The sequence below is a fragment of the Aotus nancymaae genome, unplaced genomic scaffold, assembly GCF_030222135.1.
Source record: "Aotus nancymaae isolate 86718 unplaced genomic scaffold, 86718_ANA_hifiasm-v0.15.2.pri h1tg000012l, whole genome shotgun sequence".
NCBI classification, from domain to species: domain Eukaryota; kingdom Metazoa; phylum Chordata; class Mammalia; order Primates; family Aotidae; genus Aotus; species Aotus nancymaae.
The window spans coordinates 28,108,020-28,127,731 of NW_026988423.1; the positions used below are offsets into that span (position 1 = coordinate 28,108,020).

Genomic DNA, 19,712 nt, shown 5'->3' on the forward strand with positions numbered 1-19,712 from the left:
CTTTACCTGGCATGTGCACAGAACCTGGTTCTCATTAACTGTTTGATGGGTGGGCGGACCCATTGATATCACCTGGATCCTGCAAAAATTCCTTTTGGTTTTAGTAGCAGCATTTCTCTTGCTGAGGATGGGGGAGGGGCCCTTGATAAGCAAACACAGGAGAAGCTGGAAGTTCTATTCAGTTGAACTCCTTGCCTTGTTCCAGTGGTCTTGGCCTCCCAGTGGATTGGACATCTCTTTTGAGGAAGGCATTTCCTGGAAGAGTTTAACGCCTTTCTGCTTTCACAAGGTTCCATTCCCTTGAACGTTGAGGCTTCTGAAATACTTTGTGTGAGGTTGTACTTAAGAGTTAACTGAGATTGTTAGAGGCAAGTTTATTATATAATTAAATAAATAAGTTTATTAAAGTAATTTCATATTTTATTTTGTTTTGAGAAAGGGTCCTACTCTGTTGACTAGACCGGAGTGTAGTGGTGTGCCCATAGCTCACTACAACCTTGAAATCCTGGGCTCAGGTGACCTTCCACCCCCAACCTCTGAAAAGCTGGGAATACAGGCATCTGCCACCACACCTAGCTAATTTTTTTTCCTTTTTTTGTAGAGACGAGGTCTTGCTATGTTGCCCAGGCTGGCCTCAAAGTCCTGGCTTCAAGCAATCCTCTCACCTTGGCCTCCCAAAGTGGTGGGATTACAGGCATAAGCCACTGCAACTGGCCATAGAGGCAAGTTTAAAAGTATTAAGTTCTTCTTATTGTATGTCCAATATCACGTTTAATATTGTGTGGATACAAAGAACCGTGACACTGTTGCTGTCCTAGTGGGCCTTCAGGACGAATATGTAATGCAAAGTTAGAGGTGCTCTGAAAATTCTTCCTTAATGACATTGAATCAGCAAGGTTAGGGTAATTTCTGAAGACTATTAAAATCAAAGAGATTTGGACAGATAGTGATCGCGAGAGTCATGAAGGAATGAGGACTGTGGCACGTAAGAGTGCCATTAGAGCTGTCCCAACACGTGAGCAGCTGACCCCAGTGGGAGCTCTGTCGGTGGAAATCTGAAGCAGAGGCATGGCGGCTGTCGTCTGGGCCTTTGCAGAGGGAGGATGGATTACATGACCACTATGAGTTCCTTCCAAACTACAGACTACTGTAGTACTGCTCAACCAATACCTGGCCTGCGAACCCAGCAGGGCTGTCCCCTAAATGTTAGGGGTTTGTTCTGTTGTGAACAATCTCAGGATAAGGAAATTGTACAGTAAGTTCTTATGTTTGATTTTAGTATCTTCTGCTGCATCTTAAGTCTTTATCGTCCCAGTCCTATGGATGTAGGAACTAGCTGACGATGTGCCTAGCGACAATCTGTACTCTCACCTCGTGTCTTTGCCACGTGGAAAGGACTGAATTTAGGAACAGGATTCAGTTTCTTAACTGGGAATTCACATTCCACTGCTAATTCTGTTTCACTCCATAAGCAATTACAGGAAGCTCTTTACTTTTGGGATGCACGGTCTAATTAGGTTTATTCTTTAAAGGATTCTCACTCCAGGAAGATAGGTTGTGATCATGCAACAGACAAAAAACACAGGTGCACAGAAAGAAAATGTGATTTTCTCAAGGGCACCAGTGAGCTCAGGATTTTAAAATCAGGTATCCTGATGTCTAGACAGAGTGACAAGGTTAGCAGAGAGTCTGGAAGTGATGTCATATTTTAGTTTTCATGGACCCAAGAGCCAGAAAAAGGACTAATGGGCTGGCATTACAAAAAAAAAAAGGCAGATCTGGGGCAGCTTTAAAAAGACATGTCTATCAGAGTGGCTGAACGATGGAATGAATGGCTTTAAGACAATCTCATTTTTAAAATTCATGGACTGTGTATCTGCAACCCAGGTATGTGCCAGTAATTTTGCTGGAGGTACTGGGGAGGCACACATAGGCATGGCTTCAGCCTGCATGGAGTGCTCAGCCTGGCGGTAAGCAATGAAACTACAGAGACAATTTCCGCCCCTATAAGGGCAGTGAAGGGAAACAGGGCCATGTGGTAATGATCGCCTGGTGTTAGGAAGGCCGCTTTGTATGGAGTGGCCCTTCAAGAAAGTCTGCTCTGAGGAGGTGACATTTGAGCTTTGATCTGAAGGCTGACAAGGAAACAGCATTCAAAATTTTAGAGTAAAAGATCCAGGCAGTAGGACCAACAAGTGCCAATATCCTAGGTGAACTGGGTTTGTTCAAGAAAGGTCCAAGGAGACTAGAATAAAATGAGGGAGGAAATGGTGCAAGACAGGTTGAGGAAATCGTTGGATTCTATAAGAAGTTGGATAGCTGGTCATTAAGTCCTTCTCTTAGGGGATATGAACCTTCTCCCCAGCGGCTTAGGAGGAGGAAGCAGAGTGGATTTACTGCAGCCCATGAGCCCTTTGGGTAAAGCGATTTATGTCTGATTACTGACACTGGTTCTGTAGCATCATCAGTGTTTTCAAAGGTGATTATAATTTGTTCCTCTTTGAAATATCCAAAGAGATAACAGGAACTCTTGCTTTTTTCTCCTCGGCTCTGGCAGGACCCAAACAAACTTACTTTGTTTTTGTAGGAAGGGGGAAAAGTGGGTCAGGCTGTTTTGTCATTTCAGGCATGGAGTCCTGGTTCTATTGCAGGGCCTTGTCTCCATGGAAATGAAAAATAGTGTTTGTCATGCCTGTTCCTGGATTGAATTCCAAACTCTGGACTGAACAGAAGCTGCAGGAAAGCCAGGCAGCAGGGGGGAGTCGGATGGATGGATGGAGGCTCCAGCCATGGTGATGAGGGACCTCTTCTCTTTGGCCTGAGCAGAAAAGGCAAACAACCTTTGCCCAGGTCCAGCTCTTCCTCTCACCTCTCTGGACTGAGAACGTCAGTGGAAGGATAACTGAAGTTCTGCTTTTCTCTACTTCGCCAAAAACGTTCCATGGACCTTGCCCTTATGTTAATTAGTCAGTTAGTAAATTCATCAACAACTGAAGTGACTGCTCAGACTTTCCCTTGCACCAAGTAGTAATTCCTTCCAGGCTGAAGGAGCTCCCTAATGAGACTACGCCTAGATATTAAATTAGTCAACTGCCTGCAAACGTTTTCACTGGGTTCTCCCACCTTTAAATTTCTTTTTTTTTTTTTTTAAGTTTTGGGTTTTAATTTTTTTAAAAAAACTTAAGATACTTATACAAGACAGGAAAGGAGGAATCAGTAAGTGGGGCTTGTTGCCCCTAAGAAGTGCCCCGAATTATCTACACAGTATTTACAGAGATAGAGCAGGCGAGGGATGGCGTGCAGAAGGAGGTAGAGGCATGGGCCGTGTGGACGCTGAGTGAATGTTTGGATGGCCCGCAGTGGCTGGTTCATGAGCCTGGAGAATTGTCAGGCTTCCATTTGTAAGGTGTCTGTGCCAGTGGTCTGGGCCTGGCAACAGTTCATTTCCAACCTTTGGTCCAAATTTCGGACACAGCCTGTCCCTGAACACCTTGTATACTTCACCCAAAAGCCCAATTTGGAAAGCCCTCCAGGAATTTCCGCAAGTTACCCAAACGGAAGAGAGGGGACAAGAGGTTCATTTCTGTCAAAATGTTGCCCTGGCAGCGGTTAGGGGAGGGCCATTCTGTGTCGGATCTGCAGATGGCATTTGTAGGAACTGTGACAGGGAAGAAAGGCATTAGCTTGGGAGCCCTTTCCCTTTCTGCTTCTTGCTGAAATGCAACCTGCTGCTAAATCTAGGCCAAAGTGTGGCACGCCTGGACCAGGCTGAGACTCTGCTTTAGTGTAAGTTTGGGAAGAGAACTTCTATGCTGTAGAGAAAAAAAGCATCTCTTCAGGCCGGGCACGGTGGCTCACGCCTGTAATCTCAACACTTTGGGAGGCCGAGGCGGGTGGATCACAAGGTCAAGAGATCGAGACCATCCTGGCCAACATGGTGAAACTCCGTCTCTTAAGAAAAAAGAAAAAAAAAAAGCATCTCTTCTCAAAGCTGTTCTGGTCCTTTCTTTCAAACAGGTAATCACAGCTTGACGCAAAAGGCACAGTTGGCTTTCTCTCCTAGAAAGGGAATTGGACCCGGTGGTGGAGTTATCACCAGGTTTAGATGCCAATGATAGGCACACAAAGAACAAGTTCCATGCATGGTCACAGGGAGCTCCTCTTAGAGCAGTGCGGGTCTTATCCTTTTGAACCCCAGCCCCATCCAGCATCCTGAGAAATGTGTGTGTGGGGAAGGGGAGGCACTGAGATTGGCACCGTTAGGCACCCTGGGTCTGAGCTATGAAGGGGCAGAACCATCCTGCTGTCTGTTAACTCCTTGGTTGATGGTCGTGTCATCTCTCTGGCTCTCTGGACCTTTTGCATTCATAGCAGTGAAAGGGTTGGACCTGAAAGGCCCTTTTAGCTCTTTCTCTGAGCCAGTCAAATCTTCTGGGAACTTGGGACTATGGGTTTATTTTCATGAGTAAAGGAAGCTGAAACCAGGAACTTCAGGAGGTTATGACAAGGAGTGAAGCTTGCATTTTGTTGTTGTTGTTGTTGTTAAGTGACATGGTATTTTACTATCTAAGGAGGAAGATCCAAGGGAAATTGGAGGCCCTGGTGGCATTCGTGATTTGGGCCATTCACTCCCCTTTACAAGGTTCTGGTTGGGTCTGCCCTTCCCACCTGTCATGACATGGGCACAGAAGAATGTAGACTCTAGCAAGTGACTAGCAATAATACAGAAAGGAATAACCATCTTCATGGAGCCCTCATAGACTATGAATTTGGAACTGGTTTAGCGGGGCAGACCTACAAATGGAGGCATTTGCAGGCAGCTTGTAAATTTCATGCAAATGTTATACAAATACACCTGTGGCCCTTCTCTCTCAGCCACTTGAGCATGTGCTATGGGAAAATTCAAAGGGGAGCTGGCTAATTCATATGGATATTTGCAGTGGCATTATAAAGAACTGAGAAGGATTATTAATGAAACTTTGGAATCAGCATGGGGATAGGATGTGTGTAACTGGATAACAGGCTAGTCTTCTGTTAGAAATTAGGGACTAGTAGATACCAGCATCAGCCTTTACCCCATGCTATGAATGGCAGGAACGGAGGAGGTGCTTGTGATATGTTCTTCTTCTTCTTCTTTTTTTTTTTTTTTTTTGAAATGGAGTCTTGCTCTGTCGCCCAGCCTGGAATGCAGTACAGTAGCTTGATCTCGGCTCCCTGCAACCTCCACCTCCCGGGTTCAAGTGATTCTCCTACCTCAGCCTCCCGAGTAGCTGGGATTACAGGTGTACACTATCATGCCCAGCTAATTTTTGTATTTTTAATAGACATGGGGTTTCACCATGTTGGTCAGGCTGGCCTCAAACTCCTGATCTCAAGTGATCTGCCCACCTCAGCCTCCCAAAGTACTGGAATACAGGCATGGGCCACGGCACCCAGCCAAGAGCCTTCTTAATAATAGCAGAAGCTCAAAAATATTCATGGAGTGCACCAAGCACTGTGCTGAATATTTTACTTAGGTCATTTCATTTAACACAGTAGTCCTATAAGATAGGTGTTTGCATCTCTCATTACCAGTGTTCCTGGTGCTGAGATGATTACAGCCATACATTTGATCATCCAGGTCACTGTAGGGCTGGGCTTAGAAGAAACAGTGAAGTCAACACGGCATTGCAGTGTCCAGGTATGGGGAGGGGGCTGAGGGTCTGACTGGGAATGCACCAGGGCTGGGGCAGCCAGGGCATGCACTGCAGCAGGAAGGCGGGAAGGAGCAGTTGCAGTCCAAGCAGGTGGAGGCACCGGGGGCCAGAGAGACAGGTACATATTTTGCAATATCTAGGGCAGAAATGATTTTTTCTGAAGGCAAACAAGTTAACTCAAGTGAGGAACACTGGAACACCAAGTAACTACTCTGCTGTACTCAGGGTTCTGAAAAATGCATGGGTAGCTGATCAGGGAGCTGGCTTGCTGACAAGGTCTGCCTTGTACCCACAGGACCACACCGGGGATAAGGATGAGGAAGAAAGCCAAGCAAAGTGGTGTAGCGGCCACCGTGTCTGAGGTTTGGCCTTGGCTGGGGGGTTGCTGCAAAGAGAGTCACTAAAGAAACCCTGAAGAGTCCTTGTCCTCTTTCTATGTTTCCCATCTCTCAAGGATGTCAGCTAGATCTAACTAAAGGAGGTAGGGTCAAACCATAGGTAGCATGAGTTACTGTGGTCAGACTTCAGGAAGCACTGTTAGCTAGCAAGGTAACCAGGAGAGGAGTCTGTGTTGGAGGTCTTAAAAATAGGGGCGATGAGGAATGAATGAATGACCTCTGGGGTCCCTGCATAGCTTAAAGGTGGCTGGTGGGGGTCTTAGAGGACCTATTATGGGTGAGAGCTGTTGATTACAGGAATCTCTAAAACATCAACTTAAGCATGGTATGCTTTGGTGACACATGGTTTCTGGCAATGTTCTGTATATGCCATGCTATTTTATGACTTTCACTCTTGTTCATGCTGTTCCACCCTCCCCAACATTCTCTTCTCTCCTTCCATGCCCTCCTTGAACCCCGTACCCTTCACCTGGCTAACTCCAACACATTTTCTGAATCTAGCTTAAGTGCTGTATCCTCAAGGCAGCGTTTCTTTTCCTCCTTTATTCTCTTCTGTCATCCCACTCATTGATTATATGAACATGGGAGGAATATGCCTCTAGCGTGTCCTGACTAGAAATGTTCCAGCACACAGATCCTTTCTTATTCACCAAAACGAACTTGGATGCCTTGCATTATGCCAGGTGGTCAGGAAATACCTGTGGAACTGAAGAGCCAGATACAAAATCATATCACCTTGTCCAGGCACTTAACACTCCTGTACTCAGGTTTCTTACATGTGAAGTTGAGAGTTGAATATACTAATCCTAAACTCTGGGAGAGAATCTTAGTCCCATAGCCCATCTCTTTCCATCCCTACAACAAATGTAAGATCTTTTTTATTTTTAGCTCTAAAATCCCAGTATTTTGAAATATAATGCAATTCTGTTATTAATAATGGTGACAGGGTCAGATGAATGGCACATTATGTGGTTTGTTTGAAAGACATAATGCTATGTGTTAGAAGATACTCAGGAATTGGTTTCATTTGCTCAGCAGGACATCCAAATCTATGGGATAATGGGTTACCTTGTAAGAGTTTTGGGACTCTAGCAAGTTTAGTGCTGACTTTGCTGACTTAGAACTAAAACTGCAAATTTCTTCTTTTATAAAGAAGGATTGGAGTGGAGATAGAGCACAGGGTGGGGGTTCGTAAGGGGTATATATGGGCTTAGTCTGGAAGAGTAGTTGTCCATTGGGTGATTGGAGGCAGAGGGCGAGGGGGAGAGGGGAGAGAGAGAGGGACTCTCCTGAGACATGGAAGAGTGAGTGTGCATGTCACAAGGGTCTGCAAGCAGATCATGATGACTGAGGCAGAGGCGCAGATAGACCCTGCTGGCTGAGCAGAGGTGCAGATAGACCCTCCTGGCTGAGCAGAGGCGCAGATAGACCCTGCTGGCTGAGCAGAGGCGCAGATAGACCCTGCTGGCTGAGCAGAGGCGCAGATAGACCCTGCTGGCTGAGCAGAGGCGCAGATAGACCCTGCTGGCTGAGCAGAGGCGCAGATAGACCCTGCTGGCTGAGCAGAGGCGCAGATAGACCCTGATGCTGAGCAGAAGCACAGATAGATCCTGAAAGCTGAGCAGAGGCACAGATAGACCCTCCTGGCTGAGCAGAGGCGCAGATAGACCCTGCTGGCTGAGCAGAGGCGCAGATAGACCCTGCTGGCTGAGCAGAGGCGCAGATAGACCCTGCTGGCTGAGCAGAGGCGCAGATAGACCCTGATGCTGAGCAGAAGCACAGATAGATCCTGAAAGCTGAGCAGAGGCTCAGATAGACCCTCCTGGCTGAGCAGAGGCGCAGATAGACCCTGATGGCTGAGCAGAGGCGCAGATAGACCCTGCTGGCTGAGCAGAGGCGCAGATAGACCCTGCTGGCTGAGCAGAGGCGCAGATAGACCCTGCTGGCTGAGCAGAGGCGCAGATAGACCCTGATGGCTGAGCAGAGGCGCAGATAGACCCTGATGCTGAGCAGAAGCGCAGATAGATCCTGAAAGCTGAGCAGAGGCGCAGATAGACCCTGCTGGCTGAGCAGAGGCGCAGATAGACCCTGCTGGCTGAGCAGAGGCGCAGATAGACCCTGATGGCTGAGCAGAGGCGCAGATAGACCCTGATGCTGAGCAGAAGCGCAGATAGATCCTGAAAGCTGAGCAGAGGCGCAGATAGACCCTGCTGGCTGAGCAGAGGCGCAGATAGACCCTGCTGGCTGAGCAGAGGCGCAGATAGACCCTGCTGGCTGAGCAGAGGTGCGCTGGAAAGGTAGCCAGTGTTGGGGTTTTCAGAGGAAGCTTGAGTGAGATAATTGAAGAACGTGTAGTTTAGAGTTCAGGTTTTATTTTACAGAGGGTGGGAAATTATAAGGGGGCTTTAATCATCAAAGAGGATGAAAAATATGCCAAATCCTCTTTTTAGAAAGTTCACTTTGACAGGAACATAGAGAATGGATTGAAGCCTGGAGGCAGGAAGTTGATTCCTTCTTTCTTTGTACTCACCCAGCTACCCACTGTCTTTCCATCTGTCTATCTTTCTATCCACCCGGAAAACAAACACAATTGAATGCCTGGTTCTGAGAACAAGCTTGATGATCAGATAGGCCTGTGTTTGATATCTTGCCCTGCCTCCCATCCATCTGTGTGACTTTGGGCGAATTACTTAATCTGTCAAGAATCCAAATGTGTCACCTGAAAAATCGGATAATACTATCCATTGCAACTTCAATGGTTGGTTGGGGGGATTAAATGAAATAATGTTTAATAAGTACTTGGTGCTGCACCAGGAACTCATAAACACTCAATGACGTTTGGCTATTTTTATGAATATTAGCAGGTTGAAGGTACAGATTTGGGAGCCATCTTGATATCAGGGGTTGGTAAAACCAGGGGTGTGAAGACTGTCACTAGGATGGGAGTGAGTTCAGTGGAACACATGCCACTTACAGAGCCCTGCTGGGCTGTGTGGGGCGTGCAGAGGGCTGTGCCTCCAGGAGTTTGTAGGTTCTTCATACCAGGCTGTGTATGTTCAATGCTTTAGTCAGCTCAGTGGTGGAGATTTAGAAAAGCTTTTTGGAGCAAATGGGATTTGAGATGGGTCTTGCAGAATGAACGGGGGAAAAACAAAGAACGAACAGGACTCCAACAGGGAGATATGGAGGGCAAGAGTTCTTTAGGATCAAGTAGTGAATTATAAGGGAGTCTGGAGGCAGGAGAAAGCGTATGAATATGAAGGGAAATGGGGGAAAGCGTATAGGTGTGGAACATGCAGGCCCTTTAAGAGCATAGAAGGAGAGAGAAAGCATAAAGGTGCCATTTACTTTTAGCAGAAAACTTTAGATTCCATTTTGAGGATTTTGGACTTTAATGTGGACTCTAGTAGCGCGTAGTAAGATGTTGGGTTTGTATTTAAAAAGATTAACAACATAATGTGAGTGAGTAGGCAGAGGAAATGGAAGCAGAGGAGACCTCTCAGCAGGCTGTTTATTGGAAGAGGGCGAACAGGATGCCTTGAACCTGAACTGGGGCCCTGGGGAAGGAAGGGAAGGATGAGATAAAGAGTTTTGTAGAAATAGAATTGGTGGAATTCAGTGATTGATTTTCCATGGAGTGAGATGGAAGAGAGGGGTCTGCAGACTGAGAGACCTGGAAGTGAAGCTGCCACTGAGAATGGGCAGCTGTGGAAGGTCTGGGAGGAAAGATGCCCAGCTCTGTTTTCAGTGTGAGGCACTCACGAGACATTGTCCGGAGGAAGCGTTTACCTGGCAGCAGGTTGTTGGCTTAGGCTACCATCTGTGACCAGGGCCGGAAGCAGGTTGAGAAGTCTCTACCTGGTTGAAGTTAGAGAAAGCTGAAGATGGCCAGGGAGGTGACAGACTCGCCTTTAGGGAAGGATTAATATCAGGCTGGGTGGCAAGAGAGGAGCTGGTGTCCGAGACAGTCAGAGGAGTAGAAGAGAGGTGGGTGTCATCAGGGAGAAGTGTCCAAGAACAGCACAGATGATCAATGGCCTTAAGAGTACAGACAGACAGTCTAATTGTTTATTGGCTGATGTGTTGAAAGCAACATTTAAGGTATGTAGATCTTTGCATGGTATATGTAGGGTGGGCTGAAGTGGGGCTGCTGGACGGTGAGGAGTTCTCATGAGCGCTTTGATCATTTCATGTGAGACTCACGTGGTTTTGGATAGTTGGAGTCAGTTTCCTCCAGGTTAGAATGTGTTGCCCGCCTCTCGCTTGAAGCCAGTTAGCAGGGATTTTGGGTTTGGGGAAGGATGAAGCAATCTCTTTTCCATTCCAGGGTCTGGAATGTGTGAGGATGTCCCTTATCTAAGGAAGATACACAACGGCTGTGGGGCCATTGTGTCTGAGATAGGCATGTGCTTGATTATCATCCTTTTTCTCGTTCTTTTTGAGACAGGGTCTCACTATGTTGCCCAGGCTGATCTCAAACTTGTTGGCTCAAACGATTCTCCTGCCTCAGCCTCCCAAGTAGCCGGGATTACAACTCTTGTCACCATTACCAACTTCTCTAGTTCTTTTTTGAGCAAACTATTATAGCTGGGGCTAGAGGGTAGAGTTCCTGGTTGTTCTAGTAGCATAATCCTAGAAGACAGTTTAAACCTGGGAATATGTGGTTGTGGGCTGGAGTTGGTCCGAGAGCAAGGAGGCTCATCCCAGAAGGGCAAGTGTTGACACCTGCTCTCCACGCTGCCCCAGGGGTCATGCACTCAGGGTCTGCCTGCCACCAGCCCCACAGCCTGGCATTTCCAACCGAAGAAAAGGAACATACCTTCCTTTCTCCAGGGTTTATGGTAGCAAAGGAGTTTAGAGAGTAAGGATAAGGAATGGGTGGGGCAAAAACGGGAAGAGCCTCTTTTGAAAGAGGCATCGTGGGCCTCCTCCAATAACAATTATTGTTAGTATTAGAAATGGGATTTTATTTTATTATTTAATTTTTGAGATGAAGTCTTGCTCTGTCACCCAGGCTGGAATGCAGTGGCACGATCTCAGTCCACTGCCACCTCCACCTCCCGGATTCAAATGATTCTCCTGCCTCAGCCTCCCAAGTAGTTGGGACTACAGGCACCCACCACCACGACTGGCTAATTTTTGTATTTTTAGTAGAGATGGGGTTTCACCATATTGGTCAGGCTGGTCTTGAACTCCTGACCTCAGGTGATCTGCCCACCTCGGCCTCTCAAAGTGCAGGGATTATAGGGGTGAGCCACAGCGCCCTGTCGGAAAGGAGATTTTAAATGCAAATTTTGTTTTAGGATGAAGTGGAACATTGGGCCTTGCTTTTCTCCATACATCTTTGGGGCACATTTATCTTCCTTTTCTCTGGTCTTTTTTTTTTTTTTTTCCTTTATCAGTTTCCTTCCAAAAGTTACCACACTGCCTGCCCCCAGCTTCCTGCCCACACTTGCTGGGTTAGGCTCTTGGATTTGTTCCCTTCCTTTCTTTCCACTAAAGATGCCCAGGTGGAAGGTTTTGCTGAAAGGGGCATGGTTTTCATTGCAAATGGGGCCAATGGGACATCTGAGGTCACAGCTGCATCTTCATGCAAATGACGGTGTCCCCAGCCCTGCAACCCACTCCCCGAGGGAAGGCTGGGATGCAGCCTGCAAGGGGGTCCAGGGTGTTCCCGTAGCCGACCCGGCTGTGAGACTGGTGAGTGGGTGGGCAGGACACCCCCAGCCCCGGCCCCCGTGCTTCTTTAGCTTTCCAATCTCACATTTCCTTTCCTTCCCATTTCTGCTGCCGCTTTCTACTTAGCCTCTCCCTTTCTCCTTCTCTTTCCTTTCTCCCGTATCGCAAGCAAAGCAAACATTTAACTGCATTCAGTTTCTCTCTCCCCTCTGTCTCTCATCTCTTCTAGTCCATTGAAAACAGAAGCGAAATATCAAATAGTATTTTATTTGCAGCTTATAAGCCTTGACGTAAGTGGATTTGGTCCTAGGGGAAGTGCAAGGTACTTATTGGGAATAAATGTTAGGGTATGGGGATATGGAATGTGAGAACTTCTGCTGTATGCATCTTTACCCTGGCAGAGGAAGCAGAAACCCATATGGCTTCCTTACAAGGAAATAATATGGTGTGGGTGAGTTACAAATCAGAAGAGCTGCACTTTGTTTCTAAGCCCTCTGTGATCAGAGGGCATTTAGCTTCCCTCTGCCAGGCACTGGTCTTCATTTTTTAACATAGGGATTATGGTACTTGCCTTTACTCCCTGGGTGGAACGTTTTAAGAAATAACACGTATGTGAAGGGCTGTGAAAAATAGGATTGTAATTGTTATCTTCATGAACAAAAATGTCTGAACAAAATATAGAAGTTTTGCATTTGCAACATGTATAAAACGAGCTGATTGTATCGGATGGTCTCCAGTGAGTTTTTCAGGTATTAAATTCCATGTGCCCCAAACAATTTTTGGCGAACAGTAGGGGTTCAAACAATAACGGGATGGACGGACAGATGGACGGATGCATGTCTAAATGTCAGTTGCCCATTGCCCTCCAGCGTCTGTGTCCACGTGGGCACTGCTGCCCTCCCGTGGCCAGCAGCAGTATTACGGTGCAGCGAGCCGCAGCCTGGGCCCCTCTCTCCCGGTTTCTCCCCAGCCCCTCACCTGGCTCCCTGAGCTGGCTCTTGGACTTGTCCTTGGCCTCGATCACTGACTGCCTGCCTTTCCTCCTCCTTCTCTTTCCACCCCGCTCCCTCTCTCCATCTGCCGCTGCAGCACTGCCAGTAACTCCAACCGCAGCACGCCGGCCTGCTCGCCCATCCTCCGGAAGCGGTCTCGCTCGCCAACCCCGCAGAACCAGGACGGAGACACCATGGTGGAGAAGGGCTCAGATCACTCCTCAGACAAGTCCCCGTCCACACCGGAGCAGGGCGTGCAGCGCAGCTGCTCCTCCCAGTCCGGCCGGAGCGGCGGCAAAAATTCCAAGGTGAGCGGTGAGCCGGACCCCGCTAGAGGCTGCATCTCCTTGTTAGGGGCTGCGGGGAGCGGTAATTGGGGTGGTGAGCTGGAGAACATCTGCGAGGGTCCTCACGTGATGAACAGACCTAAAGGCCCAGAGATAGTTGTTATCCAGTGAGGTGAGGGGGCGGGCAGGAGAGACCCTAGTTAAATATCCTCCCCGCTAAGCATTCTTGGGGGGCTGGAGGAGCTAGGGAGGCTCATATTTTTTTGAGATTTGGACGGGAGATGCTCTGGGAATCATGAGAGGGTCATCTGTTTATTCCTGCTACCGTTTTCAAATTTGATCCCTGGAGCGGGGGTAGAAGGGAACATTATTTGGGACAGCTATACTGCTAGGGAGAGTCCTCAGGGAACCTTGCAGAATGCTATTTTTAACCTCCTCCCTGGCCATCATCCCTGCCTTACCTTTGCACTAACTTGGTACTCACCTGGCAGAGAGGAGAGTGGCAGGGCCTTTCCATCCTCCCAAGGATGTCAGCACTACCACCTGAGTACCCGGCCCTTGGCCCATGCATATGCCTAAAACAGGCCCCGGGGGAGCCCTGGGCTAGTTGTGGTTCCCTAGAGATGTCCTCCCCCACCCTCAGTCCCTTGGGGAGCAGATGTCTTTGACCAGGGGCTCCTTCAGGAAGCTCCTCTTCACCCTGGGACCCCCAGGGCCTGGGAAGGGGTTGGGGACCCCTGGGAAGCATGGGAACTGACTTCCCACTTGATTTTGTCTTTTGATTTCTTGTTCTTCCTCTTCTTCCCCACCATTTCCCAAATACCTTCTTTGCATGCATGGTCTTAGTCTCACAAGCGCCTCTCAAAAGTAAGCCATCTTTTGTCTCTGTCCTTTTATCTCCCCTCTAGTGTCGAACTGTCTGTAGTGCTCAGCACCCCCTCCCTCTGGCCCTGCCGATTCTGGCCCTTATGTCCTGCTTGGTCCCCTTCCCAGAAGGGCCGGCCCCACTTTCCCCCGGCAGTCTGGCTTGGAAGTCATTGAAGGCCCCTTTTCACTGCACCTGATGTCGGAGAACAGACCCTCCCCCATCCCCCACCTGACACCCATGTCTGCCTGCTCCCTGGACACTGCCTCTGGCTGGGGATTTATTCCCTCCTTACATGGTATGGTCTAGAAACAGAGTCCTGCCTGGCCTTGGTTTCATTCCTTTGGGGTGGGAGACCCCATCTGGTCATACTGCAGGCCCTCCCTATTGGTGGATGATTCTGGAGTGCCCAGCAGTGGTGAGTGAGGATGGCAGTAGGGCTTCGCTGATTGAGGGGCAGGGTTTCAGGTCAATGAGTTCCCTGGTGCAGCAGCCGCGCCCCCAGGACCTCTGCCTATATGTTCTGTTCCTCCCTACCCAGAGCTGCTCAGCCTGGGCACACCTTAGCACTTCTACCCACTGCCCAGACTGGGGCTCATGCTGTGCTTAGGATTCTGGATCATGATCAGAGTGGGGAGCTGTTCTCCCAGAGGGTGGGGTGCCACGCCTGGAGGTTGACAAACATTGGCAGGCCCTGGAGAGATGTGGCCAGTGCCAGAGTCTTTCCCAGGAGCCCAGGAATTCTGAGCCATAGGAAAACATGCAGTGAGTGGAGGGTGAGTGACAGGTGTTGCGGAACAGCAAGGCCCATGGGGCAAAGGGGTGGGATGAAGCCTGAAGGGGAAGCCACGGATGACTTCATGGTACTCCCAAGTCTCTCAGTACTTTGGGGAGGAGGAGGGTGAACAGCCGTTCTCTTTCCTGAGGGAAGGACAAGAGGCAACACAGCTACTCCTGTAATCTGTGACCTTCAAACTAAATGCACATCTTGGCTCTGAGGATTTTAAATGGCCGTTGCTGGCTGTGGACAGGGGAGGAGAAACTCCTCCTGGAGTGAGGAAGGCAGCAGAAGTTCTCTGTGGGCTCTGGTGGCTCGGCATGCAGGCGTGTCTGATATCCTGGGAGGGGGTTTTGAAATGCCCTGTGGCAGACCCTCCTGAGCGCCTTCCACCTCTAGCTTGGCTGATGTGGGTCTAGTGGGTGCTCAAGACTCAGCTGGTGAGAGGGAAGATATGGCCTGACACGGTCATCAAGTTTCCCGCTCCCTGTTCCTGCACACTTTTCCATACAGATTATCTCCACACCAAGCCTGGCTCTTGAGCGGTTGGGGATGTTCTGTAAGCCCCAAGTCAAGATACATCATTTGAGTGGGGCAGCCAGGACGAGCACCAGGTAGCAGGTAGAATTCGGAATGGGATTTTGGAGAGGCTTAAAGAAGACATAATGAAAGGACTGAGTGCCAAACAGGAATCAGGAGCTGATCTGGCGCTTTTCATGGTAACTGAGGACAGAGGTGCCGGGGTGAGTGCAGGTTTCCTTTCCCCTGGGAGATGGGGTGAAGGCCATGCCCATCCCTGGCAGACACATTCTGAGTTTTCTGACGTTGGTTACCCACTTCCCCACCTCATCCTCCCACTGATAATTGCCATCGGCACCTACCCTGCCATCCTTTCAATGGAGTTAAAATAGGTCAGGCTTGTGCAAGGAGGGATGCTGTAGCATCCCAGGTGGAACTGGGAGCCGCCGTGTTGATCTGGGACGTGTATGTGCGGGACACACAGACTTCAGAAGAGGAACACAAGAACCAATAGGGGAATTAGGTCCTTTGAAGGCCAGGGTCTGGAGCAGACGGTTCTGTGAAAAGAGGAGGGGACACGCCCCTCCCCAGTGGAACATCTTCTTGGGTTAATCACATGTATTCCCAGCAGGCGATTTCATGGCTATTTTTGCTGATATTGTAGCTAGGCCACCTCAATCCCTGTCTCCTGGCCACCCCTAGAGGACACCATGCCTTATATTTTCCTGGCAAGCTGGTCAGTGCCTCTGCTTCTCCCTGGGGTCAGGTCCCATGCACGGGGTCTTTCTTCCCTTCTCTGGGGCCTTATTTCCTCATTTGCTACTCTGTAGGCGTGGCATCAGGTGATCGCTAAGGCCCGGCCCTCTGGATCCGTCAGTCACTGTGCTGCCCATGCCCACCCTCCTAAGTGCAGCCCTGCCCCAGCACTTCCCTCCCAATGAGTTTGTGCCGCCGCCCGGCTTCCGTTCTGTAGTGACAGCCTGTAGCCACCAGAGGGAGTGAGCGGCCGTTCTGCCGCTCTCCCACTTGCCCTGACCGCTGAGCAGCAGGTGCGGTAAAGCACACCTCCTCCTGCCCCATTGCACGCCTCCCTCCCGCGGTGCACGGCATCGGCATCGCCCTGGCGCCGTGGCACTCACCCTCCTTTCACTTTCGTCCTTTTTTTTTTTAATTCTAATTTTTTGTGGTTTTCTTTTCAGTATGACAGACTTAACCTGATCAAAGTAAGAATTGCTTTTTATTTCTAACTCCTGCTAAATGTAGAGCTCCCCTAGTCCTTGCCCCCTCATCCCCTACCTTCATCTTCCAGACTCCCCGAGCCTCTGCAGTGGGAGGTGTTTCTGGAAACCACCTGGGTCTGTTTCCAGGGGCCTTGTATTCCTTTAGGTGCTTGCTCTTCAGACCTTCTAGGAAAAGTGATAGAAATGAGTGTGTGCCCAACAGCTGTGTCTTTGTCCTTTTCTCCCTTCTTCCTCTTTGGCCAAATCCATTTATTTATAAGCTGTCAGAGAAGTCTTCACCCCTGCTCCCTGGTTCTGCACCTTCCTTCCCTCTGGCCCTGTCCTCCAGGTAGGGGTGCTACAGAAAATAAAGCCAGAGGATGGATACCCCTCCTCACCCTCTGAGGCCCACAGCTCTTCTGACTTTCCTGCCCCTGTGAGTCTAGGTCCTCCCTGTCTGGTAGTGCCCTTAGGATTCATTTCCAGGAATGCAGAACCATGGTGATCGAATGTGCCTCCAAAAGCCTGGGTAGAGTTCAGGGACCCTGGCCACAGTGGACAGGCTTGGGGGCTGCTTTAGACATGGCTGGAGGGCTGACCCATTGTTCCTGTGGCCCCTCTGTGGCAGCAGGTAAGAAACTGCCTGGGGATGGCTGTTCAGGGCAGAGCCTCAGCACAGTTCTGCTCTTTGGTATCTTTCACATTTCTTTTCAATTCTTTAAGACATTCTCTAATCCACCCTTTACAAAAGAGCAAACATTAGATACAAGGGCATCACAGAGCAGGTTAGAGACAGGACTGGCTTCCCTGCCTAAGACTGTGTGTGACCCTCACACATTGTTCCACACAGATTTGGAAGGCACAAGTGCCCACATGCCAGCCCATGCAAAGGGACCATCTACCTCTGTCTACCTGGGGCAGAAGGGAGCCCTGTGCAGGAGGAGTCAGGCATCTGGGGTCCCCCCGTCAGCCCATGTTCTTGTTGCCCACCTTCCTCCTAGAGTCTTACATGAAGGCCATGACACTGAGACGAGGAGCTGGGGGCTTGGGAGATCTCCGCTGTGACTCAGGGATCTCATGACCTGGGTTGCATTTGAGGAAGCACAAGGAGACTGTGGGGCCACTGGGGCCGGCAGCTCCCAGAGCGCACCTTCCCACTGCTGGGAGGTGTCTGCACAGCCTGCTGCCCTGTGGGCTCTGAGTCAGGGCTTCTGTGTTAGGACCCAGGAAGTGAGCTTCAGACCCCAGATGCAGCCTGCTTGCCCCATCCACCCCCTCCAGAAGTGGGTAGCCTTGACTGCAATGCCTAGAGGCGAGTTTTCAGGTCTGAGACTCCTATATGGCCACATCTTTCTCAGGAAAAAACAGTTTTTAATATTTGGATTTGGGCCCTTTACCTGCTGAGACCTCTGAATCGGAGGAGGGGATGAGTCTGTGATGGGAGGGTGTGGTCTCCGGATGGACTGTGGTGACAGGCTTTGTTGGGAAATGACCATGGAGAGCATCTTGCAGAGGGGGACTGGGAGCCTTGCCATTGGCTTCTGGTCACATCCTGGCCATGGAGGGCACATGTGATGGCGAAACCTCTCAGAAGCAGCCCCACCCACGATAGGCCCCTCAGCCCTTCCAGCTCCTCTTTGGACTGGTTTCACTGGTGGGGAGGTGGTGAAGGTGGACCCTCTCTACAGAGTTCCAGCGGAATGGGAGAGATAGATCACATGACCAGTGGTCATCACTGCGGGCACACATCCACCCTCGAGTCACTTCGTCCCCTCTAGACACAGCAGACATTCGAGGACTGTGGCTACTCTCGTCTGCCCTTCTGGGTCGGGACACTTTAACAGCAGGTAGAGGGGATCCAGACCTCTGGGTAGAGCTAAGGTATTGATCTGTGGGCAAAGTTTCCCCACCCAGTGATCCCTAAAACTGAAAATAATCTACGGTCCACCAAGAGATGGAGCTTAGGCATTTGTGTGTGTGTGCACACGAGTGTGTGCCTGTGTGCCTGGGTGTATATGTGTGTGTGGTGTGTTTGTGTGTGTGTATTTGCATGTGTGTAGTGTATATGTGTGTATATGTGTATGAGTGTGTGTGTGTGCGTGCACGCGCACAAGCTTGTCTATCTGCATATTCATCTATCTTTCAAGGGTGTGTGTGTGTGTGTGTGTGTGTGCACGCACAAGCTTGTCTATCTGTATATTCATCTATCTTTCAAGGGAAGTACATAAAGGACTACTGGCCATTGAGCTTGCAGACAGACAAGGCACAATCTTAGCTATCCCTCCTCTTCCCCGGAGACACATTCAGGTCTCCTTCCTCCTGGGTCTGGGAATGAAGAACACCTACATTCTGGAGCTGGGGTGGGGTCTGTTTTGCTTGTACTGAATTATGGCACTGCTGGGCTGGTAAGGACCCTTAGCGATTATGTGCTTCAACCTCCCACCCATGCAGAACCCCCAAGCACTCCCTGACCATTACAGTTTAGGTACAGCCCAATTTTGGCACAGGAGAGATTTACTCACTTGCCTGCTGAGATCGAAGTTGGAGGGAGTTTTAGGTAGACCATTTTCTACCTCAAAAGTGTCCCACCCTGTCTTTTACAAGGGGCTGTCTTAGAGCAGAAGGCTGGGTTGGCCGCCATCAGCATTTTGCTTCTGGTCAGGGCCCATTTGGGGACTGGGTCTCGAATGCCCATAGTGTGCCCCTCACTCCCTCAGAACCTTGCCATGGGGCTCCGACTCCCTTCCGGTTGAGCTCTAGCTGGTGCTGCCGCTGCCTGCCACCCCGCCCTCGGTGGGCTTCCAGCATGGACTGCTCCCGGGCCTCCTTTCTGGAACTGCCTTGAGAAAGGAGGACCCCTCCTGAGCAACCACATGGGAAGCATTCAGCTGCATTTGGACCCCTCCTCCCTGCCCACCCTCTGCTGTCTGTGTACCCTTCCCTCTGGCCCTTCCCACCATCTTTTCCCTGACTAATTCTACCGTTTCTTTCATTTTCTCTTTTCAGAAAAGCCAGAGTTGGTATAATGTAAGTATTCCTGTTTCTCTTCTTATTGGGTATCTGAGAAGTGGGAGGGGAATGGAGGTTGAGAGGGGAGAGGTGTGGGGTGTGCGAGGGGAATGAAGGTTGCAGGGCGGGGCGGGGAGAGGTGTGGGTTGTGGGTGGGGACGGAGGTTGGTGGCGAGAGGTGTAGGGGGAGGAGGGATGGAGGCTGATGGGGAAGAGGTGTGGGGTGCGATTGGGCTTCCCTGTTGGTTTCTTTTCTTAGCAGCCCCTTT

The 19,712-nt window shown here is 49.7% G+C and overlaps 1 protein-coding gene across 13 annotated transcripts in view; it reads left to right on the forward strand.

The window, feature by feature from the left end:
• The window catches only part of GRAMD1B (GRAM domain containing 1B), a 214,420-nt gene that overhangs the window by 149,628 nt on the left and 45,080 nt on the right, over positions 1-19,712 (forward strand). For 8 of the 13 annotated variants that reach the window (XM_064375508.1, XM_064375513.1, XM_064375514.1 and 5 more), the window contains 4 exons: positions 12,863-13,073; positions 13,899-13,919; positions 16,414-16,437; positions 19,441-19,461. In XM_064375508.1, the coding sequence (XP_064231578.1) occupies positions 12,863-13,073; positions 13,899-13,919; positions 16,414-16,437; positions 19,441-19,461 (277 nt within the window). The remainder of the gene's footprint in view (positions 1-12,862; positions 13,074-13,898; positions 13,920-16,413; positions 16,438-19,440; positions 19,462-19,712) is intronic. The other 5 variants (XM_012470248.2, XM_064375516.1, XM_064375517.1 and 2 more) reach the window with 3 other exon arrangements.